This window comes from Mustela lutreola, chromosome 3 (genome assembly GCF_030435805.1).
Source record: "Mustela lutreola isolate mMusLut2 chromosome 3, mMusLut2.pri, whole genome shotgun sequence".
In the NCBI taxonomy this organism is placed as follows: Eukaryota; Metazoa; Chordata; class Mammalia; order Carnivora; family Mustelidae; genus Mustela; species Mustela lutreola.
The window spans coordinates 107447033-107467747 of record NC_081292.1 but is presented as its reverse complement, the minus strand read 5'-3'; the positions used below and the strand labels follow the sequence as shown (position 1 = coordinate 107467747).

At 37.0% G+C, this 20715-nt stretch overlaps 1 protein-coding gene across 9 annotated transcripts in view; it reads left to right on the top strand.

Annotated features, from left to right (window-relative positions):
• The window catches only part of EPB41L5 (erythrocyte membrane protein band 4.1 like 5), a 139158-nt gene that overhangs the window by 24841 nt on the left and 93602 nt on the right, over positions 1 to 20715 (top strand). For all 9 annotated transcript variants that reach the window (XM_059166627.1, XM_059166626.1, XM_059166625.1 and 6 more), the window contains exons 4-7: positions 15685 to 15727; positions 16941 to 17019; positions 18486 to 18530; positions 18689 to 18741. In XM_059166627.1, coding sequence (XP_059022610.1) covers positions 15685 to 15727; positions 16941 to 17019; positions 18486 to 18530; positions 18689 to 18741 — 220 coding nt within the window. The remainder of the gene's footprint in view (positions 1 to 15684; positions 15728 to 16940; positions 17020 to 18485; positions 18531 to 18688; positions 18742 to 20715) is intronic.

Here is a 20715-nt window from a genome sequence, read left to right as displayed (position 1 = left end):
TCATGGCATCATGAGAAGAAGGGTGAGTACAGTACAATAAGATACTGTCAGAGAGAGACCACATTCACAAAATTTTATTATGGTATATAGTTATAATTGTCCTATTTTATTACTAATTATTGTTATTAATACCTTACTGTGCCTAATTTACACATTAAACTCTAAAAGTATGTATAGGGAAAAATATAGTATATATTGGGTTTGGTACTATCTGTGATTTCAGGCATCCACCAGGGGTCTTGGAATGTATCTTCCACAGATAAGTGGGGGCGGGGGTTGGGGAGCTATTGTAATTGGGGGAAAGAAATAGACATGCAGCTTTAGGTAAGTTGTATTATTTACTCTTTGTTAATATCAGTAATTACTGAATTACTAGATCCATTAATTTTTTCCCTTCATTTGATACACATATAGTGCCTTTCTTTTGGTCATAATAAGTTTTTAGTAAAGCCAGTATTAGAACTCTTTTTTTTTTTAAGATTTTATTTCTTTAACTATTTCTACACCCCACATGAGTCTTGAACTCATGACCCTGAGATCAAGAATGCAACCACATGCTCCTCTAACTGAGCCAGCCAGGCGCCCTAGAACTTTTAATCCCTACTCTTTTTAGTTGTAACTTATCCTTTCCAAACCCAGAAATCTAGGCATTAAGATTAAATTTTAGTAAGATTTACTTTTTGTTTTTGCTGTTACTGAAATACACTATGTGCGTTGAACTGGAAAAACAATAGCTGGTAGATGAAAGCTATTCAAAGATGAAAGCTCCAGATAAAATTTTACATGTTCTTGGGGCGCTTGGGTGACTCAGTGGGTTAAAGGCTCTGCCTTCGGCTAAGGTCATGATCCTAGGGTCCTGGGATCGAGCCACATCGGGCTCTCTGCTCAGCGGGGAGCCTGCTTCCCTTCCTCTCTCTCTGCCTGCCTCTCTGCCTGCTTGTGATCTCTGTCTGTCAAATAAATAAATGAAATCTTAAAAAAAAAAAATTCACATGTTCTTAAAGTACTGACTCACACAATTCTACAATTTTATGACATCAGTAAGCATAGAAAAGACTCTTAGGTATTTGTCATGTGGCCAGATTTAACCCCAGAATAAAAGAAAATTGATGCTTGCAAACAGGTCAGTTTATTGGTGAAGATAGTGAACTCGATCAAGTGAAGTTTTTGGCTAAGGTCATCTGTGTAAACTAATTTAGCACTATGATTTTCGTGTCTGTCTTATTTAGTATAAGGGTAGAATCCAAAGAATGTTGAGGCAGGGTAAAAAAATGACCCAAACCAGATTAAGACACTACATAAAAAGAGAACTATGGGCCAACATCTCTGATGAACAGAGATACAGAAATCCTCAACAAAGTGTTAGCAAACCAAATCCAATACCATTCACCACAATCACTTGGAATTTATTCCCGGGATGCAAAGGTAGTTCAGTATTGGCATATCAGTCAGTGTGGTACATATCAGTAAGTAAAAGGATAAAAACCATTTGATCATTTCAGTAGATGCAGAAAAAGCGTCTGACAAAGTACTACATCCATTCATGATAAAAGCCCTCAACAAGGTAGATTTAGAAGGAACATACCTCAACATATAAAGGCCATATATGAAAAACTGACAGCTTACCTTATACTCAATATTGACAAACTGAGAAGTTTTCTCCAAAATCAGGAACAAGACAAGGATGTTCACTCTCAACACTGTTATTGACCATAGTACTGGGAGTCCTAGCAGTCACGTAAGAAAAAGGATTAAAAGGCATTCAAATTGGTGTGTTTTTTGTTTGCTTGTTTTTTTAAAGATTGATTTATTTGAGATAGAGCAAAAGAGAAAGCATGAGCAGGAGGGAGAGGGAGAAGCAGACTCCCCACGGAGCAGGGAACCTGATGTGGGGCTCAGTCCCACGACTTTGAGATCATGACCTGAGCCAAAGTCCTATACTTAACCGACTGAGCCACCCAGGTGCCCCAGAGACATCCAGGTGAGTAAGGAAGAAGTAAAACTTCAACTGTTTGCAGATGCATGATATTATATATAGAAAGCCTTAAAGACTCCACCAAAAAACCATTAGTGCATTTCTGTACACTAATAATGAAGCAGCAGCAGGAGAAATTAAGAAAGCAATCTCAGGTACAGTTGCACCAATACCTGGGAATAAACTTAACCAAGGGAGTGAAAGACCTGTAACTATAAAACATAAAACTGTAAAACATTGATGACAGAATTTGAACAACACAAAGAAATAGATTATTCCATGCTTATGGATTGGGAGAACAAATTCTGTTAAAATGTCCATACTACCCGAGGGCGCCTGGGTGGCTCAGTGGGTTGGGCTGCTGCCTTCGGCTCAGGTCATGATCTCGGGGTCCTGGGATCGAGTCCCGCATCGGGCTCTCTGCTCAGCAGGGAGCCTGCTTCTTCCTCTCTCTCTCTCTGCACACTTGTGATTTCTGTCAAATAAATAAATAAAATTAAAAAAAAAAATGTCCATACTACCCAAAGTAATCTGTAGATTTAATGCAATCTCTGTCAATATATCAATAGCATCTTTTACAGAGCTAGAACAAATAATCCTAAAATTTGTACGGAACCACAGAAGACCCCAAATAGCTAAAACAGTCTTGAAAACAAAAGAGCTGGAGGTACCACAATCCCAGATTTCAAGTTATACTACAAAGCTACAGTAATCAACACAGCATGGCACTGGTGCAAAAATAAACACATAGGTCAATGGAATGGGATAAAAAGCTTAGAAACAAGCCCACAATTACATGGTCTTTGGCAAAAGCAGCAAGAATATACAATGGGGAAATCAGCCTCTTCAACAAATGGTGTTGGGAAAATTGGACAACTCCATGCAAAATAATGAAACTGGATCACTTTCTTAAGTCATACACAAAACTAAACTCAAAATGGATTTTCGAGACCTATATGTGAAACCTGAAACCGTAAAAATCCTAGAAGAGAGCATAAGTAGTAGTTTTTCTGACATCAGCCATAGCAGCATTAGGGGAAATAAAAGCAAAAATAAACTATTGGGACTACATGCAAATAAAATGTAACCTACTGAATGGAAGAATATATTTGCAAATGACATATCTGATAAAAGGTTAGTATCTAAAATATATAAAGAACTTATACAACTCAGATCTTAAAAAAACAAATTATCCAATTAAAAAATGGGCAGAAGATATGAGCAGACATTTCTGCAAAAAAGACATCCAGATAACCAACAGACACATGAAAAGATGCTCATCCTCACTTACCATCAGGGAAATGCAAATCAAACCGACAATGAGATGCCTGTCAGACCTGTCAGAATGGCTAAAGGAAAAAATAAGGAACAAATGTTGGTGAGGATGTGGAGAAAAAGGAACACTTTATATACTGTTAGTGGGAATGTGAACTGATGCAGTTATTGTGGAAAACAGTATAGAGGTTCCTCAAAAAAAATAAAAATAGAACTACCCTATGATCCAGGAATTGCACTATTGGGTATTTACCCAAAGAATACAAAAACACTCAGAGGATATATACACCTCTGTGTTTATTGAAGCATCATTAATTTGACAATAGTGAAATTATGGAAGCAGCCTAGATGTCCAGTGATAGATGAATGGATAAAGAAGAGGTGGTATATATCTCCAGTGGAATATTATTCACCCATAAAAAAGAACGATACTATGCCATTTGCAACAACATGGATGGAGCTAGAAGGTCTAACGCAAAGCAAAATAAGTCAGAGAAAGACAAATACATTTGATTATTTCACTCATATGTGGAATTTAAGAAGCAAAACAAATGAACAAAGGGGAAGAAGGAGATAAGCCTACAGACTCTTAATTATAGAGAACAGGGCACCTGTGTGGCTCATTCAGTTAAGCATCTGCCTTTGGCTCAGGTCAGGATCCCAGGTTCCTGGGATCGAGTCCTGCATAGGGCTCTCTGCTCAGTGGGGAGCCTGCTTCTCCTTCTACCCTTTTCCCCCTGCCCCTGCTTGTGATCTGTCTCCTTCTTTCTCACTTTCTCTCTCTCAAATAAATAAAATCTTTAACAAAAAATTAATAGGGAACAAAACTGATGGTTACCGGAGGGGAGGTGAGTGGGCAAATAGGTGATAGGAATTAATGAGTACACTTAAGCACTAAGTAATGTACAGAATTGTTGAATCACCATATATCACCTGAAACTAATATAACACTGTATGTTAACTATACTGTAATTAAAATAAAAACCTTGAAAAATGATCAAGGAATTACGTGTTACATTTCAATCTTAAATATATTATATGTATGCCTATATATATAAAATCAGTGTGTTAAAGTTTAGTTTATTGGTCATTTCAGATAATTCCGAAATATGTACAACTGGAATTATGCACTTACTTTTCTTCCTGTGAATCTGTAAAATCTGAGTTTGCTCTTGTTTACTTTTGCTTATACCAGCTCATTTTATGTTCACATACACATTTAATGTGTAGTTGAAATAATGTCATATTTACAGAAAAGTTGTAAGAACAGTGTAAATAAATATTTTTGTAGAACCATTTGAGAAATAGTTGCAGGTGTCTCGTCGCCCCTGAATTCTTTAGTGTATTTTTCCCACAAGTATATTCTGTATAGCTTAGTGCAGCCATCAGAACCAGGAAGTTGACATTGTGACATTACCACCATCTAATCCTCAGACTCCATTCATATTCTCCAGTTGTCTGTACAGTGTCCTTTCTAGCCAAAGGGTCTAGTTCAGAATCATGTTTTACATTCAGTTGTTAGATTTCTTCAGTTGCCTTCATCTTGGAATACTGTGGTCCCTCAGTCTTACCTTGACTTTCACCCTTCTGAAGATACAGGTCAGTTATTTTATGGGCTGTACCTCAGTTTGGGTTTGGCTGGTGTTTCCTCATGAAGTAGGTTAATCTTAGATACTTTGGCAGGAAAATAGGTGAAGTGATGCTGTGTTTCCTTATTCTGTCAAGTGACGTTTAATTTTATTTTGTCCCATTACTGGTGATCTTAACTTTTAACTTTGAATCTTCTTTTTTTTTTTTTTTAACAGGATGGAGAGGGGCCTTGGTGGTAGGGAGACAGAGAGAGAGAGAGAGAGAGAGAGAGAGAGAGAGAATGAGAGAGAATATCTTTCTTTTTTTAAAAAAATTTTTATTGTGTTATGTTAGTCACCATATAATACATTATTAGTTTTTGATGTAGTGTTCCAAGAGTCATTGTTTACATATAACACCCAGTGCTTCATGCAATGCATGTCCTCCTTAATACCACTACCAGGCTTAATCCCCCCACGCCCGCCCCTGTAAAACCCTGTTTGTTTCTCAGAGTCCACAGTCTGTCATGCTTCATTTCCCCCCTCTGATTTCTTCACTTTTCCTTTCCTTCTCCTAATGCCCTCCATGTTATTCCTTATGTTCCACAAGTAAGTGAAACCATATAATAATTGACTTTGAGAGAGAATATCTTAAGCAGGCTCCAGGCTCAGTGTGGAGCCTAACATGGGGCCTGATCTCAAAACCTTGAGATAATGACCTGAGCCAAAATCAAGAGTTGGACACTTAACCAACACCCCAAGTGTCCTGATACTTTGATCCTTTGATTAAGGTAGTGTAATTAAGTTTTTCTTTTTTTTCTTTGTCTCTTTTTTCTTTCTTTTGTGTACAGTTACATTGACAAGACTTTCTTATCAAACTTTCTTTCTTTCTTTCTTTATTATTTACTTGACAGATCACAAGTGGCAGAGAGGCAGGCAGAGAGAGAGGGGGAAGCAGACTCCCTGTTGAGCTCAGAGCCTGACTTGGGGCTCAATCCTAGGACCCCGAGGTCATGACCTGAGCTGAAACTAAGAGTTGGCCATCCAACTGACTGTGCCACCCAGGTGCTCCAAGATTCAGACCTTCTGCTCTGAGAAAGACTCTGTTAAGAGGGTAAAAAGCCAGGTTATACACTGGGAGAAGACTGACAAGGAGCTCAATATGTAAAGAACTAAACTCAACAGTTATAAAACGGAAGACAAGAGTCATTTAACTGAAGAGAATATATAGATGGTAGACACATGAAAAGAGGTAGGCATCAGTAGGTATCAGGGAAATGCAAATTAAGACCTTGATGAGGCATCAGCACAACACATGTTTTAGAATACCTAAAATAAAAATAGTGACAATTCCAACTGCTAACTGAGGATGTGGAGAAACTGGGCCTCTCATATTGGTATCAAGAATATAAAAATGTTAACAGCCATTATGGAAAATAATCTGTCAGTTTCCTAAAATAGTAAATATACATTAACCATATAATTCAGCATTTGTATGCATGACATTTATCCCAGAGAAGTGAAGATTTATTTCCTTACAAAACCTGTGCATGATTATTTGTAGCAGCTATATTTGTAACAGAAAAAAAACTTGGGGGGAAAAAAAAAGTCATGTAGTTGTTTGATTAAATCAACTGTGAGCACTGTTCAACAATAGAAAAATACCTATTGATTCTATGGATACTCAGAACAACTTGGATGGATTTCAGGGGCATTATGGTGAGTGAAAAAAGCCAATCTCAAAAGGTCATATACTGTATAATTCCACTTACATAGCGTTCTTGAAAAGACAAAATTGTGAAGATCATATTAATGTTGCTAGGGTTTAAGGAAGTTGGAGGTGGGGGGAGGCGAGTGTGTATTACTATATCACGTGAACTATCAAGGAGTCGTGAGCATTTTTTGTTGTTGTTAATAGACTATTTCTTTACAGTGATAGTGGTACTAGTTACAGAAGTCCAGACTTGTAGTAAAATGACATATAACATAGTACTAAGGTCAGTTTCCTGGTTTTAATTTGTACTATGGTAATGTTAGATGTAACCATTGGGGGAAGGTGGGGATGGGACACAGGACCTCTCACTATTATCATTGTAACTTCCAGTGAATATTTCATAATAAGTTTTTTTAAAGAATAAGAAAAATAGGGGTGCCTGGGTGGCTCAGTGATTAAGTGTCTACCTTCAGCTTAGGTCATGATTTCAGCGTCCTGGGATCGAGCCCCACATTGGGCATCCTCTCAGGGAGCCTACTTCTCCCTCTTCCTCTGCTGCTCCCCCTGCTTGTGCTCTCTCTGTGTCTGTCTGTCTGTCTCCCTCTCTATGTCAAATGAAAAATAAAATCTTAAAAAAAAAAAAAAAGAAAAATAGAGTCTGGGCCAAACAAATTAAGTGTCAGGGCCAAGATTTAACTCTCTGGCCTATGTTAGTGCCCTCTGTTTGGTGAAGTTTTTCAAGTTTCATATTTAGAACTTAGAATTTTAACTGGTCCATCAAGGTTGTTTTGTTCTGTTTTGTTCTTCATTTATTTTGAGAGGGAGTAAGGGACGGAAAGGAGGGGAAAGAATCTTCCTTAAGCAGATTCGGTGCTGAGTGCAGAGCCCAACTCAGGGCTCAATCTTAGGACCCTGAGATCATGACAAGAGCCGAAATTAAGAGTTGCCATTGGGAATGCCTGGGTGGCTCAGTCACTTAAGCATCTGCCTTAGGCTCAGGTCATGATCTCAGGGTCTTGGGATTGAGTCCTGCATCAGGTTCCTTGCTAGGCAGGGAGCCTGCTTCTCCCTCTGCCTGCGGGTCCCCTGCTTGTGTGTGCATGCACGCTTGTGTGCTCTTGCTCTCTCTCTTTCTCTCTCTGTCAAATAAATGAATAAAATCTTAAAAAAAAAAAAAAAAGTTGGTGCTTAAGCAGCTGAGCCACCCAGGTGCTCCGGTCCATTAACTTCTTAGAGTTATCTAGAGTGTAGACACTTTTGTCATGTTTTAGGAAAGGGAAACAAAAGATAGAAAGATAGCATTTCCCCTTTACTTGGGAAAGAAGGAAAATTAACAGGTTTTTTTTTTTTTTTTTTTTTGCCTTTTTAAAAAGTTGATTTGATAGCTTGTATTGGTTCTGTATATATTGTTTAAACTTCCCTTGTTCTCTGTGTAAAAATCCCAAGTAAATTGCCAGCACACAGTATTCAGCAGCTTATTAAAAGTTTAAGTAACACATTTTGATCAGGTTGAGTTTATTCTCAGAAATGCAAGGATGAGGGGCAGCTGGGTGGCTCAGTCATTAAGCATCTGCCTTTGACTCAGGTCATGATCCTGGGGTCCTGGGTTTGAGTCCCACATTGGGCTGCTTGCTCAGGGGGAAGCCTGCTTCTCCCTCTCCCACTCCCCTGCTCGTGTTCCCTCTCTCTCTGTGTCTCTTTCTGTCAAATAAATAAATAAAATCTTTAATTAAAAAAAAGAAAAAGAGAGGCGCCTGGGTGGCTCAGTGGGTTAAAGCCTCTGCCCTCAGCTCAGGTCATGATCTCAGGGTCCAGGGATCAAGTCCTGCACGGGCTCTCAGCTCAGCAGGGAGCCTGCTTTCTGGTGTGTGCGCCCCCCCCCCCCCCGCCTACTTGTGATCTCTGTCAAATAAATAAATAAAATATTTGAAAAAAAAATGGGAGGATGATTCAGTATCAATTGAGATAATTTGTCATATATGGTTTTTCATGCCACTTGTTTCCTGCCTTTGTTTTAAGAGGATTGTACTTTCTTGCTCAGTTGCTATCAGGCTCCGCTATGTGTCTTGCTTCTGGCAATGGAATCTGAGTTGATGTGCTGTGTGCCAGTTCTGAGCAGTTTAACCCTTCATTGATGCTTGTTATTGCTTTGGCATATACTTAATTGAAACTACATTAAAAAATGATTGAAACTGAAATCTTTATCACAAAGAAAATAAAGTAACTTGATTAGTTGAAGTTTATGGTATTTAAAGACAACACTATATGGAAATGGAAGTGGAGAGTTAAATCCAAAGCTGAAGGCTAGAAAACACTTAATTGTCTAGTGGAACACAGGGTAAATGTGTTAACAGGTGCATACCTGGAGGCTGCAGCAGTCCTTTCATTTGATAGTAGATCCAAGCTCATTGCATTAAAGAGGCTATTCTCCTTTCAGTTTTAGAGTTCAGCTATTTCAGGTACTGTAGGCAAAATGTGTGAGATGTGTTTGTCTTGCTGACCTTCACTTACCTGAGGTTGTGCAGACAACACTTTAGAATTCTTATCAAGTGGTATTTTGATGGACCTTTAAGCTTCTAGCCCCAGAAATCCTGGACTAAAACATCATGGACTTTGGCCAGTATGGAATTGACCTTTTAGTCTGTGTAGCTCTATTCAACTTTAGAGGCGGACTTTTTCCCATTTTAGGTGCTGAGTGGACATGTGGCACAACCTGTGTAGGTGGCATGTGTAGAGAACAGACCTGGTGAATACTCAGTCACTTTACTCTCTTTCTATGCAGATACCTCATTGTTAACCGTGACAACAATAACAACAACCACCCTAGATTAATAGAGGAGTGATAGAAGCATTTTTATTAAAGACAAGATGATAACTTGCCTATTACTACCAGTGTTATTTAATTTCATAACAGAAGTGCCAGCAATGCAGTTAAAGTTGTTTTATTTTAAAGGCTGGAAAGGAGGAGGTAAAATTACCATTGTTGGCAGGTGATTGGATTATACATTAACTAAGAACCCAACACAAACAATAGGATTCAATAAAATAGTGGGGAGTGAAAAATATGTAGAAATAAATAGTGTATGTTAAATATATGTCCATATTGTAACACACAGGCATACATATATTTGTTAAATAAGGAGAAACTGTAAAAGGTATATTTCCAAAATAGATTACATGGTCTCTCTGGAGAGTGAGTATAAAACCTGCCTCACCTACATTTCCATTATGAATTTGACTTTTAAGAATTTTAAGAGGGCATATTAATAATATGAAGAAAGGCACAGTGGGAAATATATTTTAATGGCTTATCTAACTCTTCTTTTGAAATGTCTTCTAACACAGACTGTTAACACCAAGAAAGTAATCACCCAGGAAGAATTTATAATGAATTTAGACTAAATTGAAGTGTTTTCAGTTAGATTACAGCAATGCACTATATTGGTTCTCCATTTTTATTGCATAGTTTTTTTTTTTAACATTTTGTTAATTGTTTAAAATTTTCTTTAAAACGATCTTAATTCAGAGCATAAACCTTTACTTTTCAAAGCAGAAATATTTTTTGCAGATGTAGTTGGTTTGAAAGGTGGTTAACATTTCTCTGTTTTAAAGTCTTTGCTCTTTGAGCAAAAGTAGTAGGGCATTTCTTTAGTAGAGCTGTGTAGGTGGTTAGAAATCAGGAATCATTTATTTGAAGAGCTGCTTACAGACAGGCTTAGGGACCAGGATGAGGGGGTGTCTGCATGTCAGTGTTTTGAAAGCTCCCTAGGTGATTCTTTGTTTGATTTAGTTATGTCTCTTGTTTGTGATTACATACTATTTATAATTTCAGATACATGCAGGTAATAATTCTTCTTTCATGCCCAGCTCAATAGGATGGCTTCCCACATCCTTTGATGGCTAAGTTTATCAACCAGACTTTAAAATTAGGAAATTAGGGAGTTTGTTTCCTTTTTAAGGTATAATGGGGAAAGAGGACTGTATTAGTTTTACCTAGGCATGCAAGAATCTATATCTGCATGCTCTCACCTTTATTTTCTAATGTAATATAAATTCAACTCCTAAAGACCCTGACTGACGAAAATCCTATCAGTGCCTGTCTCTGAGTTCTGAATTTTCCAGTCCCTGGGCTTGGAATGTGGAGGAGATGAAAGAAAACAGACTTGAGAATATGCAAACATGAACTCAGACCTTCCAGAAGAACATCACCAGAACTCCCCAGCTCCTAAGTTTCACTTTAAAATGTGCTTGATGCGTTATCTGAGTTTGGGTCATCTTAAGGGAGTGCAGATGTTAAAGCTCTTATATGCAGGTAAAGAAGAGAATAAAATGCCTGCTTGGAAGAAAACTCTGATCCTTTATCTCACTGGCATGATTTTATGTTTAATGTGCTTAGAATAGTAGGGTATAAATTAAAGATTAAAGGTGTATTTTTTTTTAATTAAAATTTTTAAAAAAGATTTTTACTTATTTGACAGAGATCACAAGTAGGCAGAGAGAGAATGGAGGAAGCAGGGCTTGATCCCAGCACTCTGGGATCAGGATGGGAGCTGAAGGCAGAGGCTTTAACCCCCTGAGCCATCCAGGCGCCCCAAAGGTGTATTTTTGTGTATTTTTGAGACTAGCTCTTAAATGTTCTTAAACAGGAACAAATTTAAGTTATAACCATCTAAGAAAGACTATAGATTGTTCTTGAAATAGCATGTGATCTTACATTGTTTCCATCCTTACATTCCTCAAAGTTTATTCTGTCAAAATTTATAGTTAGCCTGTTGATGTTCAGTCCATTGTTAATGTTCCCTAGGTTTTACCAACATGTATAAACGTTTTTTTTTTTTCCTACTTCTCTGTTTGAAGAAACTCTGAAAGGAGTCAGAAACCAGTAACATCTTGTTGGAGGGTACATGTGGTGATAGAAATTGGGTATTTGGGGGGTGGCCTATTGCAGGGACTAGAGGGACTGTAGACCGTATACTTTTTAATGCTACTCCTAGATTAAACCTATATATAAGTAAATTATTTTTATAAAATACTAAAATAAAGGGTCTGTGAGTATTTTAAATAATATGTGCTCCTGGTAGAGTAAGTTGAAAATAGAGGAAAGCACAAAGAAGAAAAATATCACCAGCAGTATCCACTCCCTAGAGATAACATGTTATTGTTTTGTTACAGATAATCTCAATCCAAAAGAAAAAAAGCATGTTTTTATATATACACTTGTACATTTTGACAAAACAATTATATTTTGTAACTTGCTTTTTAAAATTTAACAATATTTTATAAATAGTTTTCCAGATCCTTAAATATTTGCTTTCCTTGTTTTTAATTGATGCATGGTGTTCATCATGTTGAAATACTTTATTTAACCAGTTCATTCTTGTTGAATATATATATATATCATCTTAACTTTCTCTCACATAATTCCTTTTAAGTAAATCTGTACACATCCATAATTATTTCTAGGTTTTGAATTGTTGAGTCAAAGACAGGTATTTTATTTTTTATTTGTTTCAGGGGTACAGGTCTATGATTTATCAGTCTTACACAATTTACAGTGCTCACCATAGCACATAACCTCCCCAGTGTCCAAAACTGAGCCACCCTATCCCTCCTGCCCACCTCTACTCTAGCATCCCTCAGTCTGTTTCCTGAGATTATGGTTTGTCTCCCTCTCTAGTTTCGTCCTGTTTCATTTTTTTCCCCTCTCTTTCCCTATGATCCTCTGCCTTGTCTCTCAAATTCCATGTATCAGTGAGATCATATGATAATTGCCTTTCTCTGATTGACTTATTTCACTTAGCATAATAGCATCTAGTTCCATCCACCTCGTTGCAAATGGCAAGAGTCCATTTTTTGATAGCTGCATAATATACTACTCCCCCCCCCACGCACTTGTGTGTGTGTGTGTTGTGTGTGTAAATATTGTGTGTGTAAGTATATTGTGTATGTGTGTATCTTGCCTCTTCTTTATCCATTCTTCCGTCAGTGGACAGCTAGGCTCTTTCCATAGTTTGGCTATTGTGGACATTGTTGCTATAAACATTGGGGTGGATGTGCCCCTTCAGATCACTATGGTTTGTATCTTTGGGGTAAATACCCAGTAGTGCAATTGCTGGGTCATAGGGTAGCTCTGTTTTCAACTTTTTGAGGAACATCATACTGGTTTCCAGAGTTGCTGCACCAGCTTGCATTCCCACCAGCAGCGTAGAAAGGTTCCCCTTTCTCTGCATTCTCACCAACAGCTGTCATTTCCTGACTTGTGAATTTTAGCCATTCTGACTGGTATGAGGTGGTATCTCATTGAGGTTTTGATTTGTACTTCCCTGATGCCAAGTGATTTGGAGCACTTTTTCATGTGTCTGTTGGCCATTTGGATGTCTTTGAAGAAATGTCTGTTCTTGTCTTCTGCCCATTTCTTGATTGGATTATTTGTTCTTTGGGTTTGATGAATTTGATAAATTCTTTATAGATTTGGGTACTAGCCCTTTATCTTTTTTAAGTATATTCTCCCATTCTGTCAGTTGTTGTTTTTTGGTTTTGTTGACTGTTTCTTTTGCTGTGCTGAAACTTTTTATCTTGATGAGATCCATTTTTGCCCTTGCTTCCCTTGCCTTTGGGGATGTGTGTGTGGCCGGGGGAGTTGCTGTGGCTGAGGTCAGAGAGGTTGCTGCCTGTGTTCTCCTCAAGGATTTTGATGCATTCCTGCCTTACATTTAGGTCTGTCATCCATTTTGAGTCTTATTTTTGTGTGTGGTGTAAGGAGATGGTCCAGTTCCATTCTTCTGCATGTGGTGGTTCAATTTTCCCAACACCATTTGGGAAGAGACTTTTTTCCACTGGACATTATTTCCTGCTTTGTTGAAGATTAATTGACCATAGACTTGAGGGTCCATTTCTGGGCAAAGACAGTTATTTTTAGGGCATCTTTAAATTGCCTCCTGGAACAGTTGTGTTAATTTGCATTCATTATGGTGTAGGAGTAACCCTAACCATAGGCATGTGAGATTGCCCAGGCAACCAGCAGACATCTATTCATTGCAGTAGAGTAGATAAAACCTGAAGATAGAGCAACTTCTGGGTTTCATTTTGTGGGTAGAAGACTATCTGGGGTATAAAAACTAATTTTATCTTCTATCCAATATGTGATTGGCATCAGGCTTTGGTAGGTATTAATATAATTAAGTTTGGGAGTTTTGGATATTGAGGTGCTGGCATTGGCTATGTTGGATGGACTTTTTGCTGTATTAGGTTGACCTCTTTACTGCTAATAGACTGAATTGTGTTTCTGCTGGCTAGCCTAGGAGTCTATTGGAGAGATGTCCAAAACTGAACAGGTGCTAGATTGAAATAGGCTTAAAAGTAGGTGTCCAACTGAATTTATTAAAAGATGGAGAAGTGGCTGAGGGCCGGGGGGAACTTCTGGCTGGCTCAGTCAGTAGAGCATGTAACTCCTCCTCCTCCTCTTCTTCCTCCTCTTCCTCTTCCTCCTCCTCCTCTTCTTCTTTTTTAAAAGATTTTATTTATTTGAGAGAGAGAGAGGCAGAGCCTGAGCAGGGGGCAGGAGGCAGAGGGAGAAGGAGAAGCAGACTATCCATTGAGTGGGGAGCCCTGATGTGGGGCTCGATTCTAGGACCTTGAGATCGTGACCTGAGCTGAAGGCAGACACTTGGCTGAGCCACCCAGGCACCCCAAGCGCACAGCTCTTGATCTCAGGGTTATGAGTTTGAGCCCAGCGTTGGGTGTAGAGATTACTTAAAAATAAAATCTTTAAAAAAAAAAAAAAAAAAAAAAAAAAAAGGATGAGAAATGGCCAAATAGCCTATACCCTTGGAATCCAGAGAAAATATTGCATAGTATTTAATTGCCTTTTGAAATGTTAACTGAGCATCTTATTTCAATATGAAGAGGTACGTTGCTTGTACACTGGTAGTTCTGTGAATTTGACTTTCAGATCTTGGGAGAGAATGGAGAGAAGAGGCTCTGCAAATAGTTACAAGGCTATTAATAATGTAGCCTTGTTTACCCAGTCTTTGCCTATCTGGATTTCTGAAACTGGATTCTTTAGCTCTGTGAACTAGTTAGCACAAGAACACTCCTTTCGTTTTTAGGGTGCTTGGAATTGTAAGCATGCTGGAGAGAACACAATCATGTATATCTTAGTTGGGTGAGTGCACCCTGCCACTGTTAGGATTTTTGGTGTTGTAAAGGGATTAATAGAAGTGAGCTAGGAATGGTTTATCTGTGGAAGCCTCTGGAATTGCCCCTTAATGTCTGTTTGTGTTACAGACATTTCATAGTGGGAAGGTTACAGAAATCAAAAGGCTATTAGTATTGAAACCAGAAGCCTGCTAGACACAATGTTAACATTTTTTATTTGTAAAGCAAAGGAGCAAAGATTGCTTTATTTAATAGGTGAGACCTTAGCTATGAGATAGATCTAATCTTACAGTGTAGGCTCTTTCAAAGAGTACTACTTCTGAGTAGTATCTGTTTTGTAAAATATAAGTGACACTTTTATTTCCCCTCATTTTTGGTTATGATCTCTTAGTAAATCTTACATTTTTATCACAAGAATGAACCAGACAATGGAATATGAGGATACTTTCCTTTTAATTTTAGCATTTTTAAAGAGTCATTTTTGGGGAGGGGGATATGAAAACTAAGGGCAGAATTAAAAATGTCATCCTTGTTACTGTGCGGGAGCAGAGGAAATGTTTTAAGAAGTCCTTTATCTGAGGGGCACCTGGGTGACTCGGTTGACTGGCTGGCTCTTGATTTCAGTTTAGGTCATAATCTCAGGGTCCTGGGATTGAGCCCCACATAGAGCTCTGTGTTCAATGTGGAGTCTGCTTGTCTCTCGCCCTCTGTTCCTCCCCTTTACCCCCATGCTCTTGCTTGCTTACTCTCTCAAATAAAATCTTAAAAAAAAAAAAAAAAAGTCCTATATCTGGTTTTAAGTCACTTTTTGCTTATGTGTCATAAGTTTGCTGTACATATTGGGGGCAGGTAATCCTCCCCCATTTTCATTCTCACTTTTGTTTTTCTCTTTGTGAGATATTTTTAATGATCACTGAAGCATGATGAATATTTTATTAATGAAAATGTTGAGTTCTGTCATCTGCTTCACATCTGATTTTTGCTTTTGTTTTCAGCATTGGCTAGATGGTACCAAGAGCATCAAAAAGCAAGTAAAAAGTAAGTGTTCAAAAAATTGTGAAAAAGTGAGTTTAATTATATTTAATTACATATTAGAAGCTCTGATTCCTAATAAAGAGATCATATTTCAGATGAATTTCTTAGCATCTCTACTTTCTAAAGATAATTTCTATTTGAAACTTTGATCCACCCAGTAAGTTAATATAGGGTTAATAGTAATCTAGAGTCAAGTGCTTTATAGTTTATTTCTTGGAGGATTTGCAACTTGCAAAGGAGATTAACTTCTCATGAGATGCTTAACTTTAAGGAATTTTCCTGTTTGGCATCTGCCCTGCTGTATAAAATATTTTGAGACTTTAAAGATGTATCTTTTAAAAATTAAGAGTAATGAAGCGAAACAATTCACATAAAATATTATTATCCTAGCAATAGTCAGGGGATACCAATGTCCGATTTGTAATCCCGTTTGTCCTTTGTCATAAGAGGTTTCAGAGCATCTCAACGTTTGTCTTTACAAAATAATGGAACCACTGAGAATTTAGAAGTTAGTGAGATAGGTGAAATGAATTAGAAATTGAGGGGGAAGCTTGCCATCAGCAGTTAATAACCTAGGCATTACTCAGTACTCAAAAGAAATATAGCTTCTCAGGTTTTTTTTAGGGCTGTTAGATTGCACAGTCAAAACTTTTATTTGGAAAAAAACAAAAACAAAAAAACCCCTTTTATTTGGTGGTGCCTGGGTGGCTCAGTGGGTTAAGCCTCTGCCTTCGGCTCAGGTCATGGTCCCAGGGTCCTGGCATCGAGCCCTGCATCAGGCTCTCTGCTCATTGGGGAGTCTGCTTCCTCCCCTCTCTGCCTTCCTCTGCCTACTTGTGACCTCTCTCTGTCAAGTAAATAAAATCTTAAAAAAAAAACAAACAAACAACTTTTATTTGATGCATTTGGTCTAGAACTGTTAGAATTAATCTAGAACTCTCTATTCTTGGGAGGACAGCTAATTATGATAGTACTGTATGATGGTTGGTACATTTTAAAAATCTGCTGATTGATCTTTTTTGTGTAAGTCAGGCTTTAATTAAGCTGTACAATATTTTGGTGTGCAAAGTATTGCCATAGTAACCTGTTATCTTTTGTCTCTACTTCAGTAGACTTTTTTTTTAACAAATTTACTGACTGAAAATTCTTACTTGTTGAATAGTTACATAAAAAGTTAAAGTATTTTTTTGTTTGTTTTTTTGTTTTTTAATCACAGTTGGTTCGCCCTATTGTCTGCATCTTCGAGTTAAATTTTATTCCTCAGAACCAAATAATCTTCGTGAAGAGCTAACACGGTAAGATCATTCTAGAGCTATACAGGGTGAAGTTTTGGTCAGCTAGCTAAAGGTGCTAGAAGATGGTCTTTATAATTCTTTCCAGCTTGTAGACCACTAATGAAATGAATCTCTTGCCTTTCTTTGGTTAAGACCTCAGACAATAGAATTTCATCTTAGGGGCGCCTGGGTGACTCGGGTCTCTGCCTTTCGCTCAGGTCGTGATCTTAGGGTCCTGGGATGGAGTCCCCCATCGGGCTCTCATTTCGTCAGGGAGCCTGCTTCCTCCTCTCTCTCCGCCTGCCTCTCTGCCTGCCTCTCTGCCTACTTATGGTCTCTGTCTGTCAAATAAATAAATAAAATCTTTAAAAAAAATAGAATTTCATTTTAGGACAGTTTTTTTTTTTTAATTTTTATTTATCCATTTGAGAGAGATACGGAGATAGAGACGGTGGGGACAGGGAGAGACAGAGAGTACAAGCAAGGGGAAAGGCAGAGGGAGATGGAGAAGCAGACTCCCTGCTGAGCTGGGAGCTCGACAGTGTGCTCGATCCCAAGACCTGGAAATCATGACCTGACCCAAAGGCAGATGCTTAACCATGTGAGCCACCCAGGTGCTCCAGGACAGTGTTTTTAAGTGTACAATTTTTTTTTCCCTTTATCAATTTTTCAAATAAAGACTTGGTTCTCTAGCATCCTGTAAAGGTAACTAGTAAGTTCTTTTTTTTTTTAAGTATCATTATCAACTCATGGGTTTTAAACATGACTGTATGGTTGACTATATTGTCGTATTATATTTATTGATGTTGTGTTTATTGATGTTCAGAATGATCTATCTTTGGCCACTGAAAGTTTATTCAAGTTGGCTTCTGACTTTACCAATTGAAATGCCATTGACTGATGTAAAATATTAGAACCTGATTTGGTTTGAATAGTTTTAAACAAACTTTAAGTAGGTTATATACAATTACTTTTATTTTGTCTTCCATATTTTTTCACTGACTCTATGTGGTAAATTCATGATTAATACACACATATTGTTTATTAAGTAAAAACTGAGTTAGTTGCTGAGTCCCTTTAGAAGGGTTTCCTCTTGAATACTCTGCCAGTGAGATTATAGTTAATCTCCATAGTTACATACATGCACATTTCCTTTCACATATGAGGGGACATGTATTGTGAGAGTAAAGTTAAATGAGATCACAGAGCTCGTTCTCAAAAATTTGCTTAAAACCTTTATCCTTAAGGTGGCTGTGCTGTAGTCTGTGGCCTTTTCTGTTCCTTGCTATTATGAACATGCTACCATCCTGATGCTCATTGTCCCCGTTTTTTTGTTGTTGTTTTGTTTTTCTTTTTTTTCTTTTATAGGGTCTATTGCAGACAAAATTCTATAATTAAGAATGTTTCTTCTTACATTAGAAGAATTGAATTATTTTTCAAAGTAGGTTTTTCTGGTTAGTTATATATGTGCTTTTTATTTTCCTTAGGTATTTATTTGTTCTTCAGTTAAAACAAGATATTCTCAGTGGAAAGTGAGTATTATTTAAGGTAAACCACATTTTAGGTAATTGAAAATGATTTTGAAAAATAAACTCATAGTTAATTATGAAAAAGAAATGGTCAACATAAAATGTGTATTATTTCCACTTATGAAGTTGACTCATCTAACAAATTCGTGTTTTGGTCTCAGATTAGAGTGTCCCTTTGATACAGCAGTTCAGCTGGCAGCTTATAATCTGCAAGGTAAGCAATTCTTATGTTGACTGTTAAGAATAAAGCATAATTTTTGGGGTATATTTTTAGTTAAGAATTTTAAAAGAGTCAAAACGATGTGCAAGAAAAGTAACACTGCTGTTGTTATGTAAACTTGTATCAATATTCTAACTATTACTTTCACTTGTTTTAGAATATTACCTTCTGTTTCTTCCTTTCATTTTATTTGCTCCCTTTCCATCTGTATGTTATTTTCAAACAAAAACTGCAGTCGACTTGGTCATTTAATAAGTGTAATGCTATTTTTTTTCCTTGAAAAGAATGCAGGGATATAGGAGTAAATTTTTGCAATAGTTGCATGTTTTGCTTTCTTTAGGTTTATTCTTAAAAATGAATCTATGGAAGAAATGCTTAGAGCATATGTTAAAGTTCCTGATGGTAATTTTAATAATTAAAAAAAGTATTTTCCAGTAAATGAGATTAATGAAAAACTCAGTTTTGTACCTTGTTAAACTGACCATACACTGTTAAGCTTAGGTTTTGTGTGTGTGTGTGTGTATGTGTGTGAAAAATGGGCATTTTAAGAAAACTATAACTTTGGTCCTCATTCACAAAACAGAAATAAATATTCTATTGGAGTATTTGTATATACTAGAATACAAATAAAATTTAGTGATTATTAAGGCATTTATACTTTTTTAGTGATTATATATATATACCTAATCCTTCTAGGATCAGTAGTATTTATTTGCAATTATGTGGATAATAATAAGACTAAATTTTTATGTTTTTATGGTAAACCTAATATTTTTACTTATTTTGTGCTTCCACTGTTTAAGAAAGCATATTTTCTTGTTGATAGAGGGATTGGTGACCAGAAGAAATTTCTGTACTTCAAAAACTTGCCACTAGTGTAAATTATCTACCTGCCTCCATCTACTATCCTAGTCTGTCTACAAGTTAAAATTTGCTTTCTCATCTGCAAAAAGTCAGATATTAGCGTGGAAATGCTATATCTCTAGCACTGTAATAATCAGAAATGTATAATCGCATGCATTTTTTTCTTGAAAGCACATATTTTTACATTTTATTAATTCCTGTATGAGGTTGATAATTCTAAAACTTTCATCTACTGAAAAGCTCTCTTTGTCAGTGTATGTGTTTTGCCACTTTCGGCCTCATATATTTTTTCTGGGTCTCAATTGTGTAACTGACTTGATAGCCAAGGTATGTGCTTCTTGAAAATGTGATTTTCTACATTTTTGTGTATTTAACAAAACACTATTCAAAGTAGTGCTTACTGAGTACTTTTTGTTTGATTAATGCATTGTAGTTCTATTTTGTTATCTCTTAACTCTACTTATCACATTTTTTTCCTGAGCAAAAGCTCTTTCCTGCTTTCTCTTTCATCCAGGGCACCATTATTTACATGATTCCTTCATACTTCATCATATCTTCTATATCTCTTTGTCCTGTGTCTAATAGTTTGCCAAATCCTGTCTTAAGGCCCTTAAGAGTAAATTTGCTGAAGTGCTACTCCCATCTCCATAAAATGACTTCTTTGTTTCTCATTTATGATTTTATATTTTATCAGAAAAATTTTTGTTAATAACTTTTCCTCATACTTTCAGTTTTTCCTTGCCATTTTAGTATGTATCCTGAACATTAGGTAGCAGATTTTGTTTTGTGTTTTTTAAAAAACATTATTGTCCAGGGTGCCTGGGTGGCTCAGTGGGTTAAGCCTCTGCTTTCGGCTCACGTCATGATCTCAGGGTCCTGGGATTGAGTCCCTCGTCAGGGAGCCTGCTTCCCCCTCTCTGCCTGCCTCTCTGCCTACTTGTGATCTCTCTCTGTCAAATAAATAAATAAAATCTTGAAAAAAAAAATTATGGTCCAGACAAAAGAGCAGTTTCTTCAGTAATAAAGTTGGCATGATAAATATTTTGTAAGGTTGTGCAGAAAATAGATGACAATATATTTCTAATATGTCTAATGTGTAGAGTC